This window comes from Adiantum capillus-veneris, chromosome 16, assembly GCF_014529385.1.
Source record: "Adiantum capillus-veneris isolate H3 chromosome 16, ASM1452938v2, whole genome shotgun sequence".
In the NCBI taxonomy this organism is placed as follows: Eukaryota; Viridiplantae; Streptophyta; class Polypodiopsida; order Polypodiales; family Pteridaceae; genus Adiantum; species Adiantum capillus-veneris.
In genome coordinates this window covers 31,440,457-31,465,055 of record NC_140946.1, presented here as the reverse complement: position 1 = coordinate 31,465,055, position 24,599 = coordinate 31,440,457, and the positions used below count along the sequence as shown (strand labels likewise).

General features: G+C 43.0%; 1 protein-coding gene and 1 pseudogene across 1 annotated transcript in view; both read left to right on the top strand.

Moving 5' to 3' along the window:
- The first annotated feature begins 865 nt into the window (after positions 1-865).
- LOC147438812 (glycerol-3-phosphate acyltransferase RAM2-like) lies at positions 866-5,511 on the top strand (annotated as a pseudogene).
- A 10,333-nt stretch (positions 5,512-15,844) lies between these two features.
- The window catches only part of LOC147438811 (putative apyrase 1), a 60,464-nt gene continuing 51,709 nt past the window's right edge, over positions 15,845-24,599 (top strand). Inside the window, exon 1 of the mRNA XM_086484782.1 lies at positions 15,845-16,517. Coding sequence (XP_086340908.1) covers positions 16,173-16,517 — 345 coding nt within the window. The 5' untranslated portion in view covers positions 15,845-16,172. The remainder of the gene's footprint in view (positions 16,518-24,599) is intronic.

Below are 24,599 nucleotides of genomic sequence, written 5' to 3'. Positions count from 1 at the left end.
GTTTGCAAATGAAATCAAGAGGATACGTGGTCAATTTCCCAAAATTTAGGACCTTTTATGGCAAGAAGACAAGGAAAAATGACAGATTTTCCTTTGTAGAATGAGTCAAAACTCAATGCAAACCGCAAGCCAAAAAACTGCACATAACTGCCAGAGTGGGAGTCAACTCGACCACTAAACCATCAGAGAGTAAACTACGAATACACATAAACCAGGGTGAGAATCTGGGAAAAATCCGACAGAGTTTCCCCTGTAAACTGAGCAAAAACTCAAAAATCTCACCAAATACGCATGAAAATATTCAGTGTCTCACTAGCAAAACTACTTGGAAACTGGCACACACTACCTCATCGATCAATAAACGTATTGATCAAAAACACTGTCCAAGAGCTAAGTGCGCTCGAGGAAAAAGCTCGCTCCAAAATGGGTTGTCCGAGCCGTATGTGCCGGTATGTGCCGTCGAAGCCGGAAACTTGAGAAAATTATCGAAGTCGTAATGGCCGAATCGAATTTGGGATAATGGGGGACCATCGGAGGAAATCCACTCCAAAATAGGCATGGGAGCAAAAATCAGTGGCGAAGCTACACCAAAGTTAGGCTCTCCCTAAGTCAAAACTGTAGGAAACGTCGTCGATGCCGTTTTTCGCTGTCGAGTGGAAGTATGCTAGCCAAATAGCCGCCTGATCGATGTTGAAATCGATGTCAGTACGGCTAATCGCCGATGCTCGAGGCCGATGCAAAATGCCGAGAAGAATGTAAAGCCGAGCCGCCATTCAGTGTCAAAAGCTGATGCCAATAATCGATGCTCGAAGCCATAGAGGAGGAATGCCGAGAAAATTGTCCGGGAGAAGCGCTCTGAATCAAAATGTTCCAGCTCTCCGATGTGGAGAGCCGAAAAGGGATGTCGGGGAAGAATGTTGATGTCGAGGTCGCCGCCTACCATTGGACAGGAGTCTCCAATGCCGAGGAGAAGGCCGAGAAAATTTGGGTCGATATCAGGTGATGCCCAGGCTTACTCAACAAAGCTCGCTCTCGGTCTCACTCTTTTTGGCTCTCTTACTCGTCCAAACTTTTGGTTGTCGATTGCCAATGGAAATCGCAAGCCGGGTATGTGTGTGAGTGAGTGGGGCGAGGAGTAGGGTTCATGGTCGAGAACCCCGTGGGAGTGATCCCCTGCACACACAGGGTTGAGGAGTCGAAGGCTATGGGAGCAAGACCTTGCATATACTATAGTATGAAGGCAAAGTTTTTTTTTAAAAAAAACTTTAATTTACTGCTGCATTGTCAGAATTGATGAGCTCTGACAAGCCTACAGTTTCTGCTCCATGCCAACTTGCTGCCTTTGCGAGACTGGTTGCCCAAGAGCTGTTGCAATCAGCCCAGCTCTACCAGTGTTGCCTGTAGTTTCTCTCGACTGAAAAATTGGGCCCCCAATTCCCAACGCTACTTTCTTGAGGTGCTGACTTGAGAGCATGCTCACTTGGCTTTGCCTTGTACATGGTCCGTCACCTGCAGAATCTGATGCAATGTGTGTGTGTGTGTGTGTGTGTGTGTGTGTGTGTGTGTGTGTGTGTGTGTGTGTGTGTGTGTGTGTGTGTGTGTGTGTGTGTGTGTGTAGCTGTTTTAACATAAATAATAAGACCTAATTAAACTTTTACATTCAAAAGACAGCTGGCTCTAGAGAAAGGGAATTGATAAATACAAAAACAACTCAGTCTTAGAATTATCTTTGTACAATGCTTATAAGAATGAAGCCTCATTCTAGTATACAGATATCAGAAGTACTCCCCCCCGTAGTAGGTGTAAGTGATCATGTGTAGACAACTGCTTTAAGCCAAAAAAAAATCCAAGATAAGATAGAGTCCTTACCTACATCCATCCAAACAAGACAACAGATATGTTAGCCTTGGATGTGTTTTACATGTATCAATGGACTATACCAGTTGTTATCCATGTCCATCTTACAACTTTGTTTAACTTACAAGCACAATCCAAAGTACTTATGTGTTCCATATATATTTTTTAATTAAAAATGTTTTATTATCCCAAAGTTTATATCTCTTGATCTTTTAGCATAAATATTATTCTGATTAGAAGGCCATAACCCCTTCTAATCCAAGTGTCTGATCCCTCATCAACATCTTATCAGTCTTTTTCTTTGCCAGAACAGTGAAGCTCCATTTCCTCTTGCTTTTTTCAATACATGAAGCCATAAAGTAAAGAAGCCTAAGAAATCTTTAAAAATTCCATTAGTAATACAAGAATATCAAACTTGTTTTTGTTTATTTAGGACAAATATAGTGTATGCCCATTAGGGTTCATGGAATCCAACCTTCCCAAGTTTGTATGTCAATTACACTAATTATACACCTCTAAGCAAACCAAGTGGCAGAGAACCCTTAATGTAGACGTGGTATCCAGCCATAACGAATGTCAAACCATGAAGCAAAAAGGAACAGTTGCCTTTAGGGGCTTTCTTCAAACTATACCTGACCTTGTGAATGCCAAAAAAGTGTTTTGTAACACACCATCAAAACAACCAATATCAAAAAAGTCCAACGTCAGTACCCCCAAACCCCAAACAACCAGTATCAAAAAATTCCAACACTAGTACGCAGCCGGGAAATACCCCCCAACTCCCAATTAGCCAGTATTTGCACGACATGTATCAAGTTAGAGGAAACAACTAGTAACAGTAAATAGTCCAATACCAGTAAACATCCGAGGTATAACCCCCCATCCCCAAGATATTTTTTTGAACAGTATGCAAACGCAATACGTCTTCTATCCATGCATTGAATCATCAGAGTATTGTATTGTCAAGCCAAGCGGCAACAACCACTATAACATACCCCAATATTTAAGGTATAACTTAATCAAACCAATGAACATTTTATGCAGAGCTACTCGGAATCGAAAACCAGTTTCCAGACCATAGCTTGCCCAAAAGTGTTAGACCATTCAACCATTACCACATACTGTCAAGCCTAGTCAACCCACATAGTAGGCCTTACTAGGCTAAGCGACAGGGATCAAGATATCACACATCCAGTAGTGCCTCGAACTATCAAGCAAAGCCAACCAACATAGTGGGCCTTACCAGGCTAAGCACAGGGTACACCAACCAATAAGCTCGGTTTTTATATTATCCTAAGACAAGTATGAAAAAAGGAGAGAAAAACCATAATATCAAGCTCACTAAACAGTAGCCAACTTGTGTTGGTTGAGTTGCAAGCTCCATGATTGGTACAGCAAAGAGTGAACAAACACACACAGTCCTAACTTTTTATGCAAGTAAAACACACACAAGGCTAAGTGAGGGGCAGAATGCACCCTTACCTCTTTAAATAGGAGAAGGTAGATCACGATCACTCATGGTGAGTAGCGTGCAGAATCATTATCTTCCCAAGCACTAAGTAGGCCAGGTGCTACTCCTCCTGGGGAAGCCACAACATGTAGCCGCCTCTAATGCGTCCATCATAGTAGAGCAGAGCAGTCATTGCGCCTTTAGCAAGGCAGGGTAGGTGAGACCCAGCTATAGAGTAAGAAATTTTTAACCACATTATAGTTGCCAACTAAGGACTTCCAACCATCATAACCCTATAGGGGTTCCTTCCCACGGTGGATACCGACTTAGTATAGCTAGGAAAGATATAAATCCATATTTAAGTGGAAATACATATCCAGGATGATAGCAGTAGGGGGTAGTTTAGTTTTTGGCATGCCCCAAAGGGGGGAGGCCTTAGTGATGGTTTCCTTTTTTGCTAATGAAAAAGGGGAAGTTATTTTGAAAATAGATTAAATTGAAAAAGTTAGTGTGAAAATTGATTAGTAAAAAGACCATCTTTTGAGATGATGAGGTTTTTTAAAGACCTACAGAGTACGTAGAATTCATGATTCTCTCTGTCTCTCTCTCTCTCTCTCTCTCTCTCTCTCTCTCTCTCTCTCTCTCTCTCTCTCTCTCTCTCTCTCTCTCTCTCTCTTTTCTCTGATAACTCAAGCACCTCAGTCTCGACTCTCGAGGCACACAGCGTGCTCTTCTCTCTCCCCCTCCCCTCGAGGTCTCTGTCGATCGCTTAGAAGCGCGAAAATGCTTTTGCTGCTTAGTTGTGCCTACCCACGCCACCTACTTTGAAAGGTAGCACCGTAGCATTCACATCGTAATTGAGAAAATTATGCATCACTTGGTGATGGACGAAGTATTTAAGTTGGACTGCTAAACTCTGCAAAATAAACAGTGCGGCAAGTGGGGGCCTTCAACAATGAAAACTAAAAACCTAGCCTTCACAGATCTCTGCATGTTCCACTAGGCTAGGTTGTCATGCATGGAATTAGACCTACAGTGCTGCAAATCCCATTTCTAATTACAAAAGAGTAGCGTGCCATTTTTGAGATATCTTCCTCACATGCGTATCAACAGTCGTCACTGAGTCTGGTGGACTCTAGTGAGTCTAGTCTTTTTTTTTTCTTGATGGAGAGTGGTTTTCTACGGGCTCTTGTCTTAATGCTGGTGTCGCCATTGGCATGGATGCTCTGTCATTACTTGTCAAAGGAGGCAATTACCATAAACTGGGTGCTAATTTTGTGTCTTTCCATGCCATCGGGCTGCTGTTGCTGTCACTAAAGAGTCCTGGTAGGCGACTACAAGCGCCATGCGGTGAAGATGGAGTTTGGCGATCAGCAAGTACCTGATTAGGCATTGGTGATCGAGAGTCCGACCACCCCTTCCTCCATATATATTTTCTGCAAGGTATGACTTAATTTTTGTTTTGCCACTCGCCATCACACAGACCTAAAGCAATGCATTATTCTGAACATGCCTTGTGCTTGTGCTTGCATGAGGAGGCAGAACCGCCCGAGAGCAATGTGGAGGCAGTGCCAATGCACAAGCTCTTCAATCCTATGGTATTTCATGACAATAGGTAATTGGCGCAAGGCGCGACGCCATTCGAGGGCGCTCTCATGCAGCCATGTACAATCTGCTGGGCATAAAATTGGTTGTAAGGGAGAACGTGCCAGAAGCGTCATTAAAGACAAGTGGCCAGGGGGTGTTGTTCCTTTGTTGCCACAACACATGCATAGACCGGCCTGTGTTTCTCTTTGTGGCTCCGGGCAAGCAAGTGTCAATTGTGATGTACAAGGCTCACAATTCCAGGCTGACGCGCAACAGGGAGAAATATGTAGGCAATATAAAGTTGCTACTGCTCTCGCGGGGCATTTAGTGATATGTCCGAAGAGCCGGAGCTGGTGCTGCTATGATTGTTCGTAGAGATGAAAGACTAAATAGTGCCGGTGACGATGCTGCCCAAGATGAGCATGTTCCATGTAATCACGGTGTGGGGCTAGAAGGCCTTCGATCGTTTCTTTTTTCTCATGAACCCATGCCCACACTATGAGATCTCCTTCTTGCGCATGCAGCTACCGCACGAGCTGATCCATGTCGATGGAAAGTCTACCTACGAGGTGGCCAACTACATTCAAAAGATGCTAGCTACCAAACGGGGCTTCTAGTGCGGTTGTGAACCTGCACCTTCACCCTCCGCGACAAGCGTATTCTCATTATCATTCAAGCGGGCGATGGCTTCCTCACGCAATAAATTATGAATGACTTTCTCTCGCAGGCCTCGTGATTTTATCACTTGTTTTAAAACATAAACATAAAGACAAGTACCAATGTGTGTGTGTGTGTGTGTGTGTGTGTGTGTGTGTGTGTGTGTGCACATCCTTCAAATCTTGCTCAAGGCCCCAAATTGTCCTCTGAACTCGACTCTAGCTTCCCTTTGCTTTGCTCAGTGCGGAGCTGCTGCTCGACTTGCTTGCCGACTTGGCTTCAATTTGTTTCCCAAAAGTCGAATTTACTCCTTGCTTAAGCCTTCAAGGCTTGCCTAAACTCTCTTTCTTATTGGCTTCTCCAATATTTTTTTCCAAGCTCTGTCTGTGAGCTACATGTAGAGCTTCCTTGCTTTGAAGCTCCAAATGCTTTGCTTTGCACTGTCTCGACCCGCTGCTCGACCTCTCTGTCTCTTGCTTCAAGCCTTCAAAAGGCAATGCTTTGAGCTCCTCCTTTGCCCAACGGCACCTGCTCAAGCTCCTAATTTCAAGCTTTTCCAAGAACCCTTTGTTCCTGTAGATCTCACTTCTTTCTTGATCCGATTGTCAAAGAATCATCAAGATCCCCTCCAAGCCAAGAGGGGCTGCACACACCGGGTAGCCGCGAACCGACCGATCTCCTTCGAGCAAATTCCGATCCATGTCGGATCTACTGCCACCGCCAAGCTCAAGTTTGAGCTCCGAGCTTCGCCATAGCCGGTGAGCTCTGTTGCTTTCGAGTCGTCGATCATTGAAGAGCGGTCGCGTGCGCGGTTCATCGTCGCATCTCTAATACCAATTGTGAGTGTGCGTGTGTGCGGATGCATGCGTGCGCAGTGAAATGCGGTGCGTGCGGGGAAGGGGAGAAGCATGAGATAGTGTGGGTGGAGCAACCTTTGGTACTATATGAGTCAGGAGCTCCTTATTCTTATGTATACAAAGAATAAGGAAGTATACACACATGGGCGGGCGATCGGACATTGAACGTCCGGCCCCGGACAAAGGCGCATCGCCTTTACCCCAACATCTCTTACCTCGATGAGAAGTCGGTGTCTTTATTCTATGTATTTACACGTGCGAAGTCTCTTTGTAGATCCTCCATTGTGGAGGGATCTCGCACATGTTGAGGACATGGTTCACATATTTGAGGATTTTAAGATCCTTTGATGCGAATAGGTCGAACTTGAATTGATATGACATTAAATAATTTGTTATTCTTGATGCTTAAATGGATTGTTATCTTCATTCCAAGCTTCAGTATTACCACAGAAGGCATTCTGATGTGGCATTTTATGAAGCACACTTTTTGAGAAGTAGCATAGGTTATTATCACATAGAGCCTGATACAGATGACGTGCAGGTCACTATACAAGAGTTAGGTATGCAAAGGCCTATAGATTGTCACTTTTCATATGATTCCTATGGAGTCAATGAATGGATTTTTAGAATGTATTCTTTGGGTGACACACCTCAACGCCTTGGTTAGAGTGTTCGACGCGTTGGACCTAGCAGAGTGTGTAGTAGGCTAAACTTCTCTAGATGATCAATAAAATGGACACATTGTCTTTACATTCCAAGAACCATATGTTTTTCTACTTACATTGAAACTATTTGTTATCCCTGTTGGTCTATTGAAGTGGGTTTTTATTTACTACACACACGCATATGAGAGAGAGAGAGAGAGAGAGAGAGAGAGAGAGAGAACTTTGCTAATTGCTAATTTAGGTTAACATGGGTCATGATGTATTGGCTATTCTTCCAATACATATAAAGATGCTTATTTATTTGAAAATGAAAGATGAGTATATTTGTCAAGAAAATGGTGCATGGTGTTGGTGGCGCAGATGGATGGTACACAAATTATGGACACTTAAGTATTTCACTTTATAAAGTGTCACGAAATTTGAGCGAGATCATAATGATGAGAGCTCTACAAGAACTACATATGGTTGATGTTTATTATATCAATGTTTGTGTTTGTGATATTCCATTGCGAAAGATATATCACAATTAAAAATCTTATATTTTAGACAAAGAGTTTGAAGTTTTGAAATTAATTGTAAAGTTTATCAATGAAATATATTGGAGTGATCCTCAACCGTCCACAAATCTAGAGTAGAATATGTGTCATGCCAAGGGTAGGACTAGGAGGGCACGGCCCTAGCCAAGGGCCTATGGATACATATTGAGTACAGGGGCTATATATAGCTAAGAGCTAGAGGGCCAAGGGCCTATATATAGGTATGGTTGGGTGGTTATTGGCATGTCTATCTTCCTAGTCTCTCGCATTGGTATCAGAGCTCAGGGGGAGGAGAGCTATGGAGGAGGGGGGGAAGATGGTGATTTAGGACATTGTAATTTCTCAACAATATTGTACGACATTGTGATCCTTGTTTACCAATCCCTTGAGAAGATTGTCTGTAAACAGAGGAGAGATACACCTCATTACTGTCAGTTATCCACAGAAGATAGGTAGGTTACAAGTGTAAACTTGTGCTAAAGGATATACTACGTGCATACATTAGCACAAAGCAATCCAATTAAAAAGCATGTGTTACTCTAGTTGGAATTTGCTTACCATAAGGTAAAGCATGTTTGTGATTAATTTAGTCTCCTCATGTTTATGTCGCATTCTCAACCTTGAACACTAGTTATAGTCGGGTTGTTTACTGCTGATACGAGAAGATAACAAGTCAAGGACTTAAACTTGGTTGATGAGTTACTTCAACAAGTTACTTTCATGGAAAGTGCAAAGAGGTACTCTTTCAAGAACATCTTAGTTGTGATAACTTGTTTAGCATACTCAAATGAGTTCTAAATGGAGTTTACACGCTATGTTGCTTACGAATCGGTTAAACAATACATTTCCAAAAGGACAACAATATACACAATCAAGATGTTATTCTTGATTTCATTGGACCTCCCAGTGAATCGTATTACGGTCAAACAAACTATTAGATCCATGAAGGATGCCACTGTGGAAAACATTAGTGTTATTATGAAGATACTACCACTTTTGTTTTCAAGGACAAAAACACTTCTCCAAGGGGGGAGTAATGTCATGCCAAGGGTAGGACTAGGAGGGCACGGCCGAGAGAGTAGAATGAGTATTGACAACTTTGATTTTGTACATGAAGGTGCTATTGATGATGCCCCAATGTTTGTTAACTATCTTGTTACTAGGTTGCAACAAGCTATGGGCACCCCGCTTTGCAAGCCAAAGTTACCCAACAACTTCATGCTTATGGGATTTCCCTACCTCTCCAAGAAGAGAGTGAACTTAGGAAGCCTCTCGTAGAGACTTCCAAAAGAAGGCTCTCTCTGATAAGAGAGGAGGAAGAATCCAATGAACGAGCAAGAAGTGAATCCCCGAATTCCTTTGAAGATATGGCTCCACGAAGACGGTCGTCTCGACGATCGCCAACTTCTCCCAAGAGGAAAAGATCAACCTATAGTCTTTCTCCTCGTCACTCCAAAAGGGAAGAGAGGAAACAAAGGAAGGAAAAGGCAAGAAAGAGGTCACCCTCTTCTCCTTCTTCTTCACCTTCTTCCTCTTCCGACGAAAGCAGCGGTTATTCTCCTAGAGAATACAAGAGGAGAGGACATTGCAAATCCTACCCTGCTTAGAGAAGGTCCCAGAAGCTTAAGAAGTTCAAAGAGGGAGGAAAGAGTATCTCTTTTCTCACCTATGATGGCACCGTTGGTGCTACTGACAAAGTATTGGCCTTCATCCAACAATTCGACGTGGCCTTTGGAGACGAGGGCTTCACAAAGTCCTCTAAGCTACGTCATGTAGCTATGCACTTCCAAAAAATTTCTCATCAAAGCATGGCCTAATCCAAGGAATCTACATGAGCTAAGAAGCTTTATTGGTATGTGTGCATACTACAGACGCTTCATAGCAAAAATTTCTCAAATAGTAGGACCATTACATGACTTAACAAAGAAGAACATTAAGTAATCATGGACTGCTAAAGAGCAAAATGCTTTCGACAAGCTCAAAGAGAAACTTACCTCCTGACCAGTCCTTATGCTTCCAAATCTCTCAAAACCATTTGAGGTCCAATGTGATGCTTGTGATGATTGCCTTGGAGTAGTATTGCTTCAAGAAGGGCATGTCATAGCATATGAGAGCCGAAGGTTTAATACCGATGAACAAGTCTTGGGCATATATGAAAAAGATCTTTTAGTTGCTCTACATGCCCTCGACACATGGAAGCACTATCTATTGGGGACTCCATTTATTTTGCGAACGGACCACCAAAGTCTCAAATACTTCATGGCGCAAACCAAGCTTTCCAACAAACAAATGAGGTGGGCAAATTTTTGTTTGCAATTTTATTTTCGTATTGCTCACATTGCTGGTAAGCATAATCAAGTGGCCGATGCACTTTCACGACGACCAAGAGTCAATGCGATGTCTATAGCAACTCACAATGATCTATCTTCTATGATAGATGAGTATGCTACTGACCTTGACTTTAAAGACATAATGTCAACCCTTGCATTGGGGAAGAAAGAAATTAAACCATTCACCTTGCCAAAAAGTTATCTTCTCCATGGCAATTGGCTATGTGTTAATCACTCCCTTCGTGAGAAAGTCATGTACGAATCCCATGCTCCTCCCTATGTAGGACATAGAGGCATTCAACCTAATCTTTGAGAAGTAGAGACATACTTCTATTGGCCTACCATGAAAGTAGACATACAAGAGTATGTTTCAAAATGTGTGGTATGCCAAAAGACCAAGTATGATAGAGGGAAGCAACTTGGATTACTCCACCTATTGCCAATCCCTAATTCACCATGGGAGAGTATATCCATGGATTTTATCTTTGGATTACCCAAGTCTATCCATGGGAATATGGACAATAGTCGACAGGTTTAGCAAGCAAGCACACTTTATTCCTGTCAAAAAGAATATTAAGGCACACCAAATGGCAACCCTTTTATATCTCAGATTTTCAAACACCATGGATTGCCAACATCCTTCGTGTCAGATAGGGATCCTGGAATAACCATTAATTTTTGGAAAGGTCTCTTTGAAAATCTAGGTATAAGATTGAATTTTTCTTCGGCCTATCACCCACAAACGGATGGCCAAAGTGAGATAGCCAATCTTACGATACTTGATCTACTAAAGACTTATGTTACAAAAGTAGATCAACGCTCACAATGGGAGAAATACTTACTCCTTGTAGAGTATGCATACAATAATATTGTCCATACTACTACAAAAAATGCACCTTTTGAGATCATAGAGGGAAGACCTAAAAGTCCCTTACTACTTAAAATACATGGGAAGATCTTCATTGTGCCGACGATGAGTATAGCCATGACCTACAAGAATCTTTCCAAAATATTAAGGAGGCTATATCCATCTCTCAAGAAAGAAAAAAAAATTGATGCTGATAAGTACAGAAGGGACTTAACATTCAAAGAAAAAGATTGGGTCTTACTCAAGTTTCTCAAGGTTCGATTTAGGCAAACGACGGGCAAAAATCCTACGGGCCATCAAAAGTATTATGCTAAACTAGCAAAAAGATACTATGGTCCTTTTCAAATCTTGAAGCCAATCAATGACATGGCTTATCAACTCAAGTTGCCCAACCATTGGCTCATACACAATGCTTTTCATGTGAGCCTACTTAAGCCCTACAAAGGAGATCCACTAAGAGAACTAATTATTGAAGACCCACCAGAGATCAAAGATTAAGAAGAGGTGCTACAACCTGAAGCTATCCTTCGGCATGAGGACAAGGTACTCTGACATGGTAAGATATCTTATTAAGTTCAAAAATTATCCTTTTGAAGGTGCTAGATGGATCCAAGGAATACAACTTAAGGATAATATTAAACTTGTCAATGCTTACAATGCTACATTAGAGTAGGCAAATGTACATGTTTCTTTTAAATGATCAATGTTTTTGTCTTATAAGGCTAATTCTCTTTTTATTGTGCACAACTTTAAGTAGTATGCATGCTTAGAATCATGTTTGTGTTCACGACATCTCTCGAACACCAAGTAGATATTGTCACTTTACTTTGGAACTATGATATGGACTAAAGAGTAGACATGCTTGCGGCGATCGCTAAGCTCCCAAGTCCCAAATGGACTAGTCATCCATCTTGGAATGATGTCGTAGGGTAAAAAGGGATCCTCTACCTGCTAAGAAACTCTGACTAATGACTAAGACTTTATCTCTCTACCTCATAGTTGAGGATGACTATGATTTCAAGAGAGAGGTAATGTCATAAAGTATAATATCTAACCAACCCAAATGATTTTCTCATATTGAACTGACCATTTAATGTGGGAGAATAAATGGGAACAAGAGTTAGAATATAGACATGTGCTTATGGATTTATCTCAGCACAGGGCCAAACTCAATGGGTCCAAATGGGAGATGGTATGTCAAAGAGCAATGCTAGCTCATGGAGCTTGAAAGACCTTAGGGTTAGCTTCATTAAAGACCTCCAAAGATTAGTGTGAAAGTCCTTAGACCTAGGACCTTAGGTTAAGCTAGGTTCATGTTTTAGGTATTAATAACTAAGGTGCTTGACATGCTTGATAGCTAAGGTCCTTGGCCAAGCTGGCCATGTGCTTGAGGTGTCCACCAAGTCAAAGTTGAGCCCTACAAAGAGGGGGGCGGGCCTTCAAGCTAGGGATATGAGAGAGAGAGAGAGAGAGAGAGAGAGAGAGAGAGAGAGAGAGAGAGAGAGAGAGAGAGAGAGAGCTCATGCTCATACTAAGCCTATGCATATTGACTCAGGTGCTTGAGAAGCTTCCCCATGCTTGGAAGGTAAGGGCTCGATGAGCTTAAGTCAAAAAGGGTCCCTACAAAGGAGGGGGCGAGCCCCAAAGCTAGGGATAAGCTTGACTTGACCTTCTATTCACCCAAAGGGCACCCCTTCCTTAAGGGGCACGAGGACACATGTCAGGTTCTCCCTATGCTTAGCCACATGGGGTGCTTGAATCCTATTGGCTAGGCTAAAGAGGGGTCCAATGAGCATTAAGAATAATTAATTAATTTTTAAGGCATTTATCAAGCTCTCTTTCTCAAAGGGAAAAGGAGGACACTTGTCCAAAGACTACCTCTATTGCTAGTTATGACCTAGGCTTGTGATTTGCTAGGCTTGAGAGAGCCAATGAGCTTCAACCAAGGCCAAAAAGAGGGGGTCGACCAAAGCAACTTGGGGGCTAGCTTGAGGGGTATACTCCCCCCCCCCCCCCCCCCCCCACACACACACATACACACACACACACACACGCGCTCATTGTGTGAAGTGCTAAGTGCAAGAACTCCATCTCCTTCTGCAAGCTTGTTGAGGAGTTGAGAGCCTACACCAACACTCTTGGCTATGGAATGCAAATCCAACCAAGAGCCATGCTTCAATGCTTAATCTTGCCTTATTTTCCATCTTCATTACTATGCTATTATGCTATGTTAAGCAAGAAGAGTGATGATAAGTGAGGAACTATTTATTTCTCGTAAGAATGTTTCTTCTTCTTCTTCCCTACCCTCATTCCTTGCTAGCTCTCTCCACCTTCGAAGGTGTTTGAGGTCTTGGGAATGAGTCCGGGGACAAGTTAATGCTTTCATTTAGCTAAGTTATGGGCATAATTGTGGTGCATGAAGCTCACTATCTTCACTGTCCCATCAAGGTCTCAAGGAACACAAAGCTTGTATTGTACCAAGTCTCTCTTTATGGGAGAAATATAATACAAAAGTTGGAGGGGGGACCGAGGGGGGACCGGCTCCACATAAATCTGGTCCTCAACTGTTGTCAAGTTCTCTAATTCTCTCTCTTGCAAAGTATTTTTCATGCCAAGTTAATTAAGTATAATGGTTATGTTGCTACCTCTAATCAAGTTCACCCTCTATTCTCTCAAAGTAGTCTCATAAAATGCTCACTAGAGTTTTCTTTATTCCGCTGTTCTCTATGTTCTTAGGCCACTTCCATTACAATTTTAATCTTTAAACACTAATGTTGTCTTCTTTTCTTGTAGCCAAAAAAAAAGGCTCACAAAATTGTGGATATTTTTTTAAGCGTAAAAAATCTTAATATTGATGCTTTTGAAGAAAGTTTGTTATCTACCAAATGGGATTGGCAATGGGCATAGGAATTGATCGAACAAAATTGCATTGTATGGGGGTCATGTGTAGATGAAGTGTTGGATATAATTTACATCAGGTTGCTCTATCCCTATTTCTTTCCCAATCTTAGGCTCATGCTCTTAAAGCAATAGCTTGGGTTGACTCGTCATTACAAGTTGTACTTGAGTTGGGTTCAAAACAAATATTTAAGAGAAGTGTGTCGAGCTCCATCTCAATATCTTGATCCTGTTAAAATAGCACAACTAAGAGTGCTATGTACATATATTCCATAGCCTTTTTGGCAATATTGTAACTTTTGAAATTTTTAGGTTGCAGAACAAAATCTTATTTTTTATTAAATATCTCTCCCTAGTGATGTGCTTTTGTGTAATCTCTCTCTCTCTCTCTCTCTCTCTCTCTCTCTCAATCTGTGTCTATCTCTCATTGAAGGCATAGGGGGGAAGGAGAACAAGAAGAAACAGAAAAAGGTTTAATGTTCAAGAGACCTCAAAGATCTATCTAAGGAGAAAAAGACAATTTGTATCAAAATTTGAAATTTATATCAAAAAATGCATGATAACAAACAATGAAGACGTAAACATTAACCTTGTTCCTTTTCCTCTCTCTCTCTCTCTCTCTCTCTCTCACACACACACACACACACACACACACACACACACATTCTCGTCGAAAGGTGGAGTGAGACAAACTGCCATTTGAGCATGGGTAAACAAGTATGAGTAGTTCATGGTGACAATGTCTCTTGCAATGTTGGTAGGGGTTGGAAAGGATCTACTCATCTCAATCCTTGTATAGGATGTTGAAAGGTGCCACTTGAAAATTCTTTGATTGACATCCATGCTAGAGGTGTTGTACTTTTGAAAGCACAGGTTGTCTTGAAGAGAGTGCTATTTGGGACATCTCTTATGGGATGCACTAATTGTGAGGCTCTTTTAAGTAAATATGGATCCAAGAAGTCTATTATGAAATGCCATATCATTAATTACATTGCTTGCTAGATGTGCCTAATCAGTACATGACTAGGAAGCTATGGGTACACACACAAGGGCATGGTGTAATATGTATGGGTTGTACATGGGAATGAGGGTTGCGATGCACAAACACATGCAATCACAAAGCCCATGCTTCAAGATGTCGTCTCTTGGACAACACTAATTGCAAGGTATGCTTAGCATGGGCCTTTGATGCATGTTGTGTATATGAGAGCTCTACCTTCTTGTGATGCATTTGTTGTGAATCTGTTGGCCACCTTATCTTTCATGTACTAAATGTTTGGATGAATTTATGTCATGTAAGTGTTGTTGGTCTATGTTTATTGTAGAGTTGGAGATATGCAACATTCAAAACACATGTAGTTTTGTTGATGAGAGGCTTGGTGAGTAAAGCATGCAAAAGGCAACATGTGATCGGTACATTTTGATAGTGTTTCACTTATTGCGCTTGGAGAGTCAGCTAAATTTTAGGAGTAGACGTGTGTGTGTGTTGTTTTAGTTTGGGGAAAAAGGCATTTGGTAAAGCCTCGATGTTAGCTAGTGTATGAGCAAGGTGTTTCACTTGAGAAGGCCTTGTGAAACAATAGAAGGCCCTTCTCATAACACCGTTGTATGAATGCCCATAACCTGTTTAGGAATAATCCAAATTGAGCAACCTATTTTTGGGTTGATCGTCTGTGTCATGGGGAGATGTATGAAGATAGACGCGCACACACATACACGTATCGGTGGTAAGAGCGAGCGAGACCCGCCGAAGGCAGGTTGTGTGAGCTAGTATTTCACTACATTAAAGGTTGTCTACCTCCTTCTCACGACTCCTCTAATATCATAGCACTAATATTATAGATCTCAATTTCTATGTCCACCTCCTTTGGATTGCGCCCACACACCCACACCCGCATATCGCAAGGGTTGAACCATCGCAGACACGCTTAAAGCCCCTTGCCTTTACCAATAGGCCAATTCCACTTGACTCGACGACGTTTTTTATAACTGAGTACTTTTCAAAGATCAGCCAATCAACATTCGCCACTTGGATATTGCATGCTCGCACACTCACACACGTGTCGTAACTTGTGGGACGTGTGATGCTCCAAAATTTGACGTTTGAAGTTTGAAGCCCGTCACACGATCGGATGTTTACTAGAAATTGCGAGTCTTGTCCTGCAGGCTTGCGCGAAGATCTTCTGGAATCGGGATGTAACGCAGAGTCCAGACACAGACTCAATGCCTGATAGCTTTATATCTGTGTAGTCACTAGTGTTCTCTCTCTCTCTCTCTCTCTCTCTCTCTCTCTCTCTCGCACGTCAAGGTACATACGCGTACATTCGACGTATACACACTTAAAGATACTTGCACAGAGAGTGTAGGCGAACTGGATCCGTCCACCAAGCACGCAGTCCGCCATCGCTCCAATTCTAGCATCGAGCTGGAAGACTTGGGGGCCGCAGGGCAAGAGCAGGAACAGAGGATGCGGCGTTTCCGCCAAGAGAGCTTGGGCGAGAAGGCCTATCGCTATAGGGGCGTCGTATTTGTAGTATGCGTGCCCCTGCTTCTTATCATTTTTGTCCTCCTTGCCATGCCGAGACATCCTGTGGATCCATCCACTCTGTCCTCTATAGGACCCTTTGAGAACTCTGCCCTCCATTTTCCACACAACCTTGACCTCTCCTCAGCTTCCTCTGGATCTGGATCTGACAACAAGTATGCTGTTGTTTTTGACGCTGGGAGCTCTGGGAGCCGAGTCCATGTTTATTGTTTTGGGGACAACGTAGAGCTCATCCCCATTGGAGATGAGATGGAGCTCTTTCGTAAGGTAAAATTTATTGTACTCAGTGACGTTATTTTCTGTTCTTAGAAGTGGTCTGGTTTACGTAGATATGTTGAGGTATGTGTGCATGTCTGTGTAGTGCAAGTGCATTTTCCATCCCATCAGGACATACTTGCTCATTTGTGTCCAGCTTTTGCTGAAAAATAGAGTGCCACACTGGCAAAGATAGATCACTGGACAGGTAGTATAACTGTTTTTCATTACGGCCTAGTGAGTTGTTGCATTGTGGAGTTTCGATGGGCTCAATCGTCAGTCCTTGGTGTTTCTGTCACCGTAGAGACTTCGTTATATGGATTACTGCTTGTTTAATATGTTTTTGAAGTGTGATCATATTTGCAGTTATTTTCGAAACTATTGTCAATGTTTCCATAGTATCTGCCTTTCTTTGCTCGAGTCAGGTTTTGTATGCTTTGGACAATTCTGGAGATCTCGCACACTCCTTATGTTTCATATGATGCCGTTAATTGTTTTGTCTTTCTCAAAGTTCCATTTGACAATCACTTCAGATCAGTTTTGGTTCCTATGAGAAACTTTATCTCCAAATTATGAGCTCTATTTTGATTTCTTTAAAGCTCTACTTTCTGTAGTGCTATGATTTTTTGACTCTTGGATAATGACATGCTCTCCATACCCTATATAATGTAGTTCGTGTGTTTTCCTCACTTTGACATTTTTTATCAGCAGTAGCATTCAAATCACAACAAACATGTGGGCATGTATATATATGTATGGGCGTATGAATATTCGTATGCGTACATTCACATGCATTGTGGATGTGTGTGCCATGTAAACATGCTACTTCGACTGTGAGCCACCCTTAGTCATAGTGTAAGGGAATTAATTCGGTACTTTTTGTAGCATATTCCTAGGACCTGCCTGCTTAGATAGATCCATCTGATTAGTCAGGTCCTTTGCATAACCTTCTTTCCAAATGTTTCTACTAGTGTTGTTACACTTTTGTGGTCACTCTACGTGTTACGTCCCTAGACATCGGGATGGGTGCTTGAGCTATGTCCAACAAGTGTGAACTAACCCTATGTGTGAACGCCCCCTTACTTGGGAGGTTACGAAGGGTGGTTAAGAAGTCCTATAAATAGGAATGAGGTCTCATTTTGTGAGCCATCTTATGTGATCACCACACTTGGACTCTAGGCCCTTGGCAACTCTACCCGCACACCCGGTAGAGGCTAGCTCGTGCTACAGGCTCCCAGGCTCGGGTGAGCCCTTTTTGGCTCTATAGTTGGGAAATGAGCCTGAAGTCGGCCGCGAATATGGCTTGTGTCATGTCATGTGTGCAAGATGGATGCCGTGATAACCTAACGTGACAGGCTCTCTACCCTCTTGCATAGCGTGGTATGCGACAATACTAGCAAGAGAGGAGAGCACGGGACGGCGTTTTAAAACGAAGGTAATTTTTGATGCCTTAGTGCTCTTGGACCATGGTGCAAAGTGTTGACCCCCTTTTGTGTTGTTGTTATTGTTGGAAGAATCGATTGAGGCCTTGGAGCCCGACTCCTTCCCTGAATTGAACTGCTCTTGGTGCAACACCATTGGAACAATCTCGCTCCAAGAATTAGTATTCAGTTGGCTATTAATAATTAACGAAGAATAGAAATTGGTATACCGAGGAGGTAATTGGGCCAAAAGCTGGATGGCCATGTCCTCTAAACTGATAAGCTTTCCCATATGAAGTATCTCCTGCTGAAGCTTTTGCATCTTGTTGATATGATCCCTTATGGATGAGTTCTTTGCATCCAGGGTCCTCAATTGCACCTCTAAGGCTATCGGCTAGGTCGAGGTAGAAGAAGAAAAATCGTTAAATTTGCCCACTACAGCTGAAATTAGCTCCATGGGAGTGAAAAATGCAGAAAAAGCAGCAAACCGTCTTTTTTCGTCGCGAAAATTCAGCACCAAAAACTCGCAGAGATCACCAATCGAAGTCGAGAGCACAACGGGGGTGTGATTCCGTGTCAAAGGTGTAGTGGAAAAGGGTGAATTGGGTGATGATCTTGTTTGCAACTGCGAGCAAACCATCTCTAGGGACTGGGCAGACATCGGATCTCGGATCTCTTGCGATAGATCTCCTCGTACACAAGCTCCTAGCACGAACCGCCCATCGTACGGGCACAGAAACCACCTGCAAGCAAACACGGCATGTGTAGGGTGTCTACATGGTGGGGAGAGGGAATGCTAGAGAGAGGAAGTGAGATTGTTGTGCAAAAACACATGAGAGAAATCGATGATGATGAAAAACGCTAGAGAGAGGTCGCACACATAGAAAATGCTAGCAAGAGGAAAACGCTAGACAGAGAGTAGGTGCCCAAACGTTCGAAGTGTGCACTGAACAACATGCCAAAAAGTACAAGGGGGGGGGGGGTTTGCGTATGTAGGCAATTACCCGAATTGCCTTACCTACTCAGAATCCTCAAAATCTTGATAAATGGCCTAAGAAATGCTAATAAATATGTAAACTCACTAAAGGTGATGTGGGACACATATTTAGTAGCAGAATGTAGGCAATTACCTGAATTGCCTTACCTACTCAGAATCCCCAAGATCTTGATAAATGGCCTAAGAAATGCTAATAATTGTGTAAACTCACCAAAGGTGATCTGGGACACATATTTAGTAGCAGAACTGCAGAACACTAGAGACTTTGACCCTTGGAAACCCTAGGAATGAGGGTCCGGCCTCATGTAAGCCTACCGGGGGGGCAACGTCGTGGTGTATAGCCGAGAAAAGGTACGTCTACCTCATATTTGGTCAGGTAAATCTACAAAACAGCCCTCGCTTCCTAATTTGCTCGTGGCAGATAGTGGAGGAGCCACCATTGGAAAGCAATTTGAACTCTTAACACTTTGTAGATGATTTTTTTGTTTCTGATGTTCCTTCTTTTCAAGATGTAATGTACTCGATAGGTTCAACTTTGAGACTTCGCTTCAAATCAAATCATAAAAGATTCGAGAAATTAGCTAGAAGAGGAAATGTAACTTGAGGGTACTATGTGCCAATGGAAAAGAAGAGACAAGAAAAACTTTAAGCACTTCAAAACAACTGATATGAAAGAGATGCACGACATATGAAACCCTAGGAACGGGAGGGCCCCACCTCATGCAAGCCTATCGGGTGGGCAACACCGTGGAGTGCATCGTTGAGAAAAGGGACGTGTCACGTGCACATCTAACCCTATGTGCATGTGGACAAGCTACTTCAGGTCTAGGGTTCAAGTCAGCTTAGGAAGTGTTCTAGCACCTTTGTGAGCTTGTGCGCAAGCCGTGCATGTCCAGGCACTTAGAGTAGTTGCATATCATCTGGTTGCACAACATGATCATCAACAGGACATTCAATACCCATCATGAGCATTTTACAGTGCATAGAACCCATTTTCCCCAATTATTCATTTTTCACTTATCATTTAATAAGTGACTGTTGGAAAACTGAGTAGGGCGAATTTGCTAAGCTACTATAAAAGTAACCTAGCACTAGCAATTTTTGGCAGAAGAGCCAACAGAAGTTCCAGTAACTTACAGTGCACCTTCTCAGCAAGACCGGCAAGAGACCTAGGGTTTTCAGCCACGAGATTCAGCATAGCATTTTCAGGTTGCAGATCAGCCTTGGTGTTTTTGCTACAGATCAACTGGCGTTTTTAGTTTGCAGCACTTTGCCTAGCATTTGCAGATTTTGGCGTCAGTTCAGTCCAAGCACATCAACATTTCAGTTTTCAGCGCTTAAGACATAGCAAATCCAGCCTGCTGCTCGCTGATTTCAGCATCTGCGTTTGCAACGCATCGTCGTCGCACATAGTGTCAGTATTCAACAAAAGTCAGTATTTGCAGATTTCAGCCCCCTAGCGTTTTCAGATTTGAGCCCATCCTCGTCGTCGTCATTATTGTCGTTGACATTGCCGGCAAGTCCATTGCATCTAGACGATTGTACCAGATTTGTGCAATCAATAGCATAGACCTCTCTCGCCATAGAGAGGGGGCCCTTGGAGGAGGGTTTGAGAATTGTCTGGTGTCATATTCTTCTCTCTCTCTCTCTCTCTCTCTCTCTCTCTCTCAACACCTTCATTCACAGTCGCATTCACTTTGTTTGTGATCATTGCACTCTCACTAAAGGAACGGAAGGCTCTTCCTTCCATAAGTAAAAGGAACCCTCGAGCACAGTTCGGAGCACTCATATTGAGCAAAGTTCAACATTCACTTCCACTGCACCTTACATTGGTATCAGAGCTTTGGCAGTGTTCTATATCACTCAAGGAAAGAATCACAAGAAATTTTTTGCTTGTTGCGGTCGCACGTAACGCAAGTCCATTTGGGCCCGTCGATTCCTAATCGTGTTTTTGAAGAGTGACAGGTAACCCAAGAAAGAAGGGTGTCACGTGACACATCCCAACCCTATGTGTCCGTGGACAAGCTACACCATAGCAGGGTTCAGTCAGTCCAGTCGGTCTAGATTAGCAGTGATCTGGCATTTTTGTGAGTCTATTCGTAGACCGTGCATGCCCAGTCACTTAGCTTAGATGCATATCCTCCGGTTGCACACAACATGATCATCGGTATTCCCTTCAGAGTCCATCAGATTCAGTCAAGGGAATTTTCCAGTGCATTTAGCCTATTTTCCTATTTTTGGTTATTTTCACTTATTATTTTTAAGTGACTTTCCAACAAAAGTAGGTAGGGCAATTTTGCTAAGTTAATATATAAGCAAACCCAAGTTAGCACTTTCTGCAGAAGAGGCAGCAGGAGCTTCCCGCTCAACAGGCAACTTCTCAGCAGTACCCCCCCTCAGCATTAGACCAACCTCCACTTCCCTTGGCGTTTTCTTCATAGAAGCCTCGCCTACAAGAACCATTCTCTGGTGTTTTTCCCGCGACCTACAAGCCTCAGCCCTTAGCGTTTTCAGCATTTACTAATGCTATGCAACATCAGCAATTTCAGCGTTTTTAGCATTGGAAAAAGCCTGCAGTTCTAGCGTTTTTCAACCTCAGCAGAGCAGTAGAGATATCAGCCAAAAACGCCAGCAACATCAGCCATCTCACCGTTTTTTGGATCAGCTGTCTCAGCGTTTTTGGATCAGCAATTCAACAATAAAAAATGCAGGATCCAGCCTTTAGCAAAGTAGTAGATCAGCCCCAGATAGGTTGCAGAAGTTTCCCCATCTTTAGCCAAGAAAACGCAGCCACAAAAGTTAATTTCAGCCTCGAAACAGTCCCGAAATTCAGCGATTAGAAGATCTCAGATTTCAGCCACCAAGTCGTCGTCATCGGCATAGTCCCAAGTTGCATCAGTCCATTGCATACGCATTGTACACCTTTGTGCAATCAAAGTAGACCACTCTCGCCAACAGGAGTGGGGCCTTCGGAGGAGGGTTTTACAAACTCTCGGGTATCGTATCTCTCTTCTCTTTCTCTCAGTCTCATTCACTTCACGCACATTATCCACTCACTTTGTTCGTGGTCATAGCACTCTCCCTAAGACGGAAGGCTCTCTCCTTCCCTAAGAACTAAAAGGAACCTTGAGCAAATATAGATCACTAATCTTGAGAAAAAACAACATTCATTCCGTTGCATCTTACATTGGTATCAGAGCTTTGGAAGTGTCCTGCATTACTCAAGGAAAGAACCACAAGAATTTTTTTTTTGGCTTGTTGCGGTCGCTCGAACCCAAGTTCGCTTGGGCGTGTCGATTCCTAATCGTGTTTTGTTGAAGAGTGACAGGAATCCCAAGAAAGAAGGGCTTGTCCAACCTCCCCTTGTGTCTCTTTTCACTCATTGAGAGTAGACCGTGCACTTAGTGGCCGGCCAATCGACGTGAGGTGGGAAAAAGCAACCTTGGTGTGAGCACAAGGCCGTCAAGGGGTGCGCCCGCAGAAAGGAGTAGAACTCGGGTCAAGAGAAGATCCTTCTCCAACGCGATTTGCAAGCGAAAGAAAACCTCAAGAACCCCAAGAACCCAAGACCCTCAAGACTCAAGAACCTCGAGAACCTAAGATTCTCACGAATCAAGGACCTCAAGACCCTCAAGAACCCAAGTTCCTCGCGAGCTTAAGAACCCAAGATCATAGTGCATGATCGTCACCCGAAGTGAAATGGATACTTCGCATACAGGTGATGAGCATGAGAGAGGCGACCCACTCGGAGATGATTTCTTCAACCCTCCCCCTTCGCCATCTACGCCACCAAGTGCACCAAACCCTATGGAGGCAATGGTCAAGCAGATGATGGCCATGATGGATAGACAAGAAACAAATCGCCCTTGCTCAGGAACGTGAGCGCCTTGCTCAGAAACGTGAGCGCGATGAAAGAAACGCAAAACTTGCCGCAAAACAAGAAGACAATCGACTTGCTTTAGAATGCGAGCGCAACGAATGCAAAGAAAGGAAACAACTCAGGAAGACGGAAGAGGTGGCAAGAAACGCGGCTTTGGAGACCGAGCGTGAAGCTCAACGAGAGCTACGCACTCAAGAATTGCTTCGACAAGCACTAGCCTCGAAAATCGAACCACCCAAAGATCGTGGGAGTTCGTCAAGTGGCGCAAGCCACGATGCGGATTCCAACCATCCAGTCGCAGAAAAGTTGACTTTCAATAAGTATGACGGTAAGATGGATGCTACAGTTATTCATTCTTGGTTGCATCAATTTAATGCTTATTTTGTGACAACTAAGAAGACAGGAAATAGCAAAGTTTTTACGGCAGCTATGTACCTTGCCGGTGATACCATTAATTGGTACCACGCATGGCAAGACGGACAGCTAGCCGCGTAATTAGAGGCAGGCGACGATTTTACGTCCCTCTTTTAGTTGGGCTGATTTCCAAGACCAGCTCAAGGCGCAGTTTATGCCACCTCAGTACCTCGCACGATTGAAGGACAATTGGCGCGCTCTCAAGCAAAATGGTATGCCGGTTATGTCTTTCTAATCGTGTTTTGTAGCTAGGTACCCAATTACGCATGTCGGATGATGAACGCAAAGAGACTTTTCTCTTTGGATTGGACGAGTATATCAAGTACGATGTCGAGGTTCTCGATCCAATTGATCTCAACAAAGCGGTAGCGATTGCTCTCGCATAGGAGATGAAGCACAACAAGGGAAAGCCTAAGGAGAACAAGACTTCCACAAGTACCTCACAGACTTCTCAGAACCCGCAGAACGGTAAGAATGGTAAGAATGATAACTCTTCTAACCAATCTTCCAACAGTCTCTCATCAAAGAATTCTTCCAATGAATCTAAGGGTAAGGCTAACACAATTGCTAAACCTAAGCTTACTTTAGATGAAAAGGTAGCACAAGGTATTGTAGGAGGATACATCACTTCGGAAGAACAAAGCACTTATTCTAAGGAAGCTCGTTGTTTTCATTGTCACATTAAGGGTCACATAAAAAGAACATGTCCTAAGCTTGAATCGAATGAATCTAAAGAACCCACAACACCCACTACATCTGTCAATGCAATGAATGATAACACGATTGTGCCAACAGTTTCTCAGGACCCTTCCATTGATAATTCTCTCATTAACTGTTATGGTCGTACATCGGGGCACCGTTTTGTCATATTGTTTGACTCAGGTAGTATGCATGATGTGATCAGTTCCTCTCTTGTTGAGAGAGCCCGCCTCGAGGTTAGTCCGACATCTCCTTTCGAGGTCTCTGGCTTTTGTCCCGGTATGGACACTCTCATCACAGAGGAATGCCTTGATGTGTTGTTTGCAATTCAACAGACCGCCTTCACTAGAAGATTTGTTGTTTCTCCTCTCTCAGGATGTGATATGATTTTGGGCATTCGATGGTTTCGTGAGACTAACGTTGTCATTGATTTTGAGGCTAACACTTTAACTCTCAATGCCAAAAGTGATTCTCCTACTGTCTTTCATGCAGTGGACATTACTCCTCCTCCATCTCTCATTGTTAATATGCAGGACAAGGTTGAAAGGATTCGGAATAAGGAGATTCTCTCAGTCTCTTTTTCTTCACAACATGAGACACAGGATTTGCATGATTATGAGAAGCATGATGATTTGAAGGATAATGATTTGCATGATGATTTGGATGACAATGACAAGTATGAT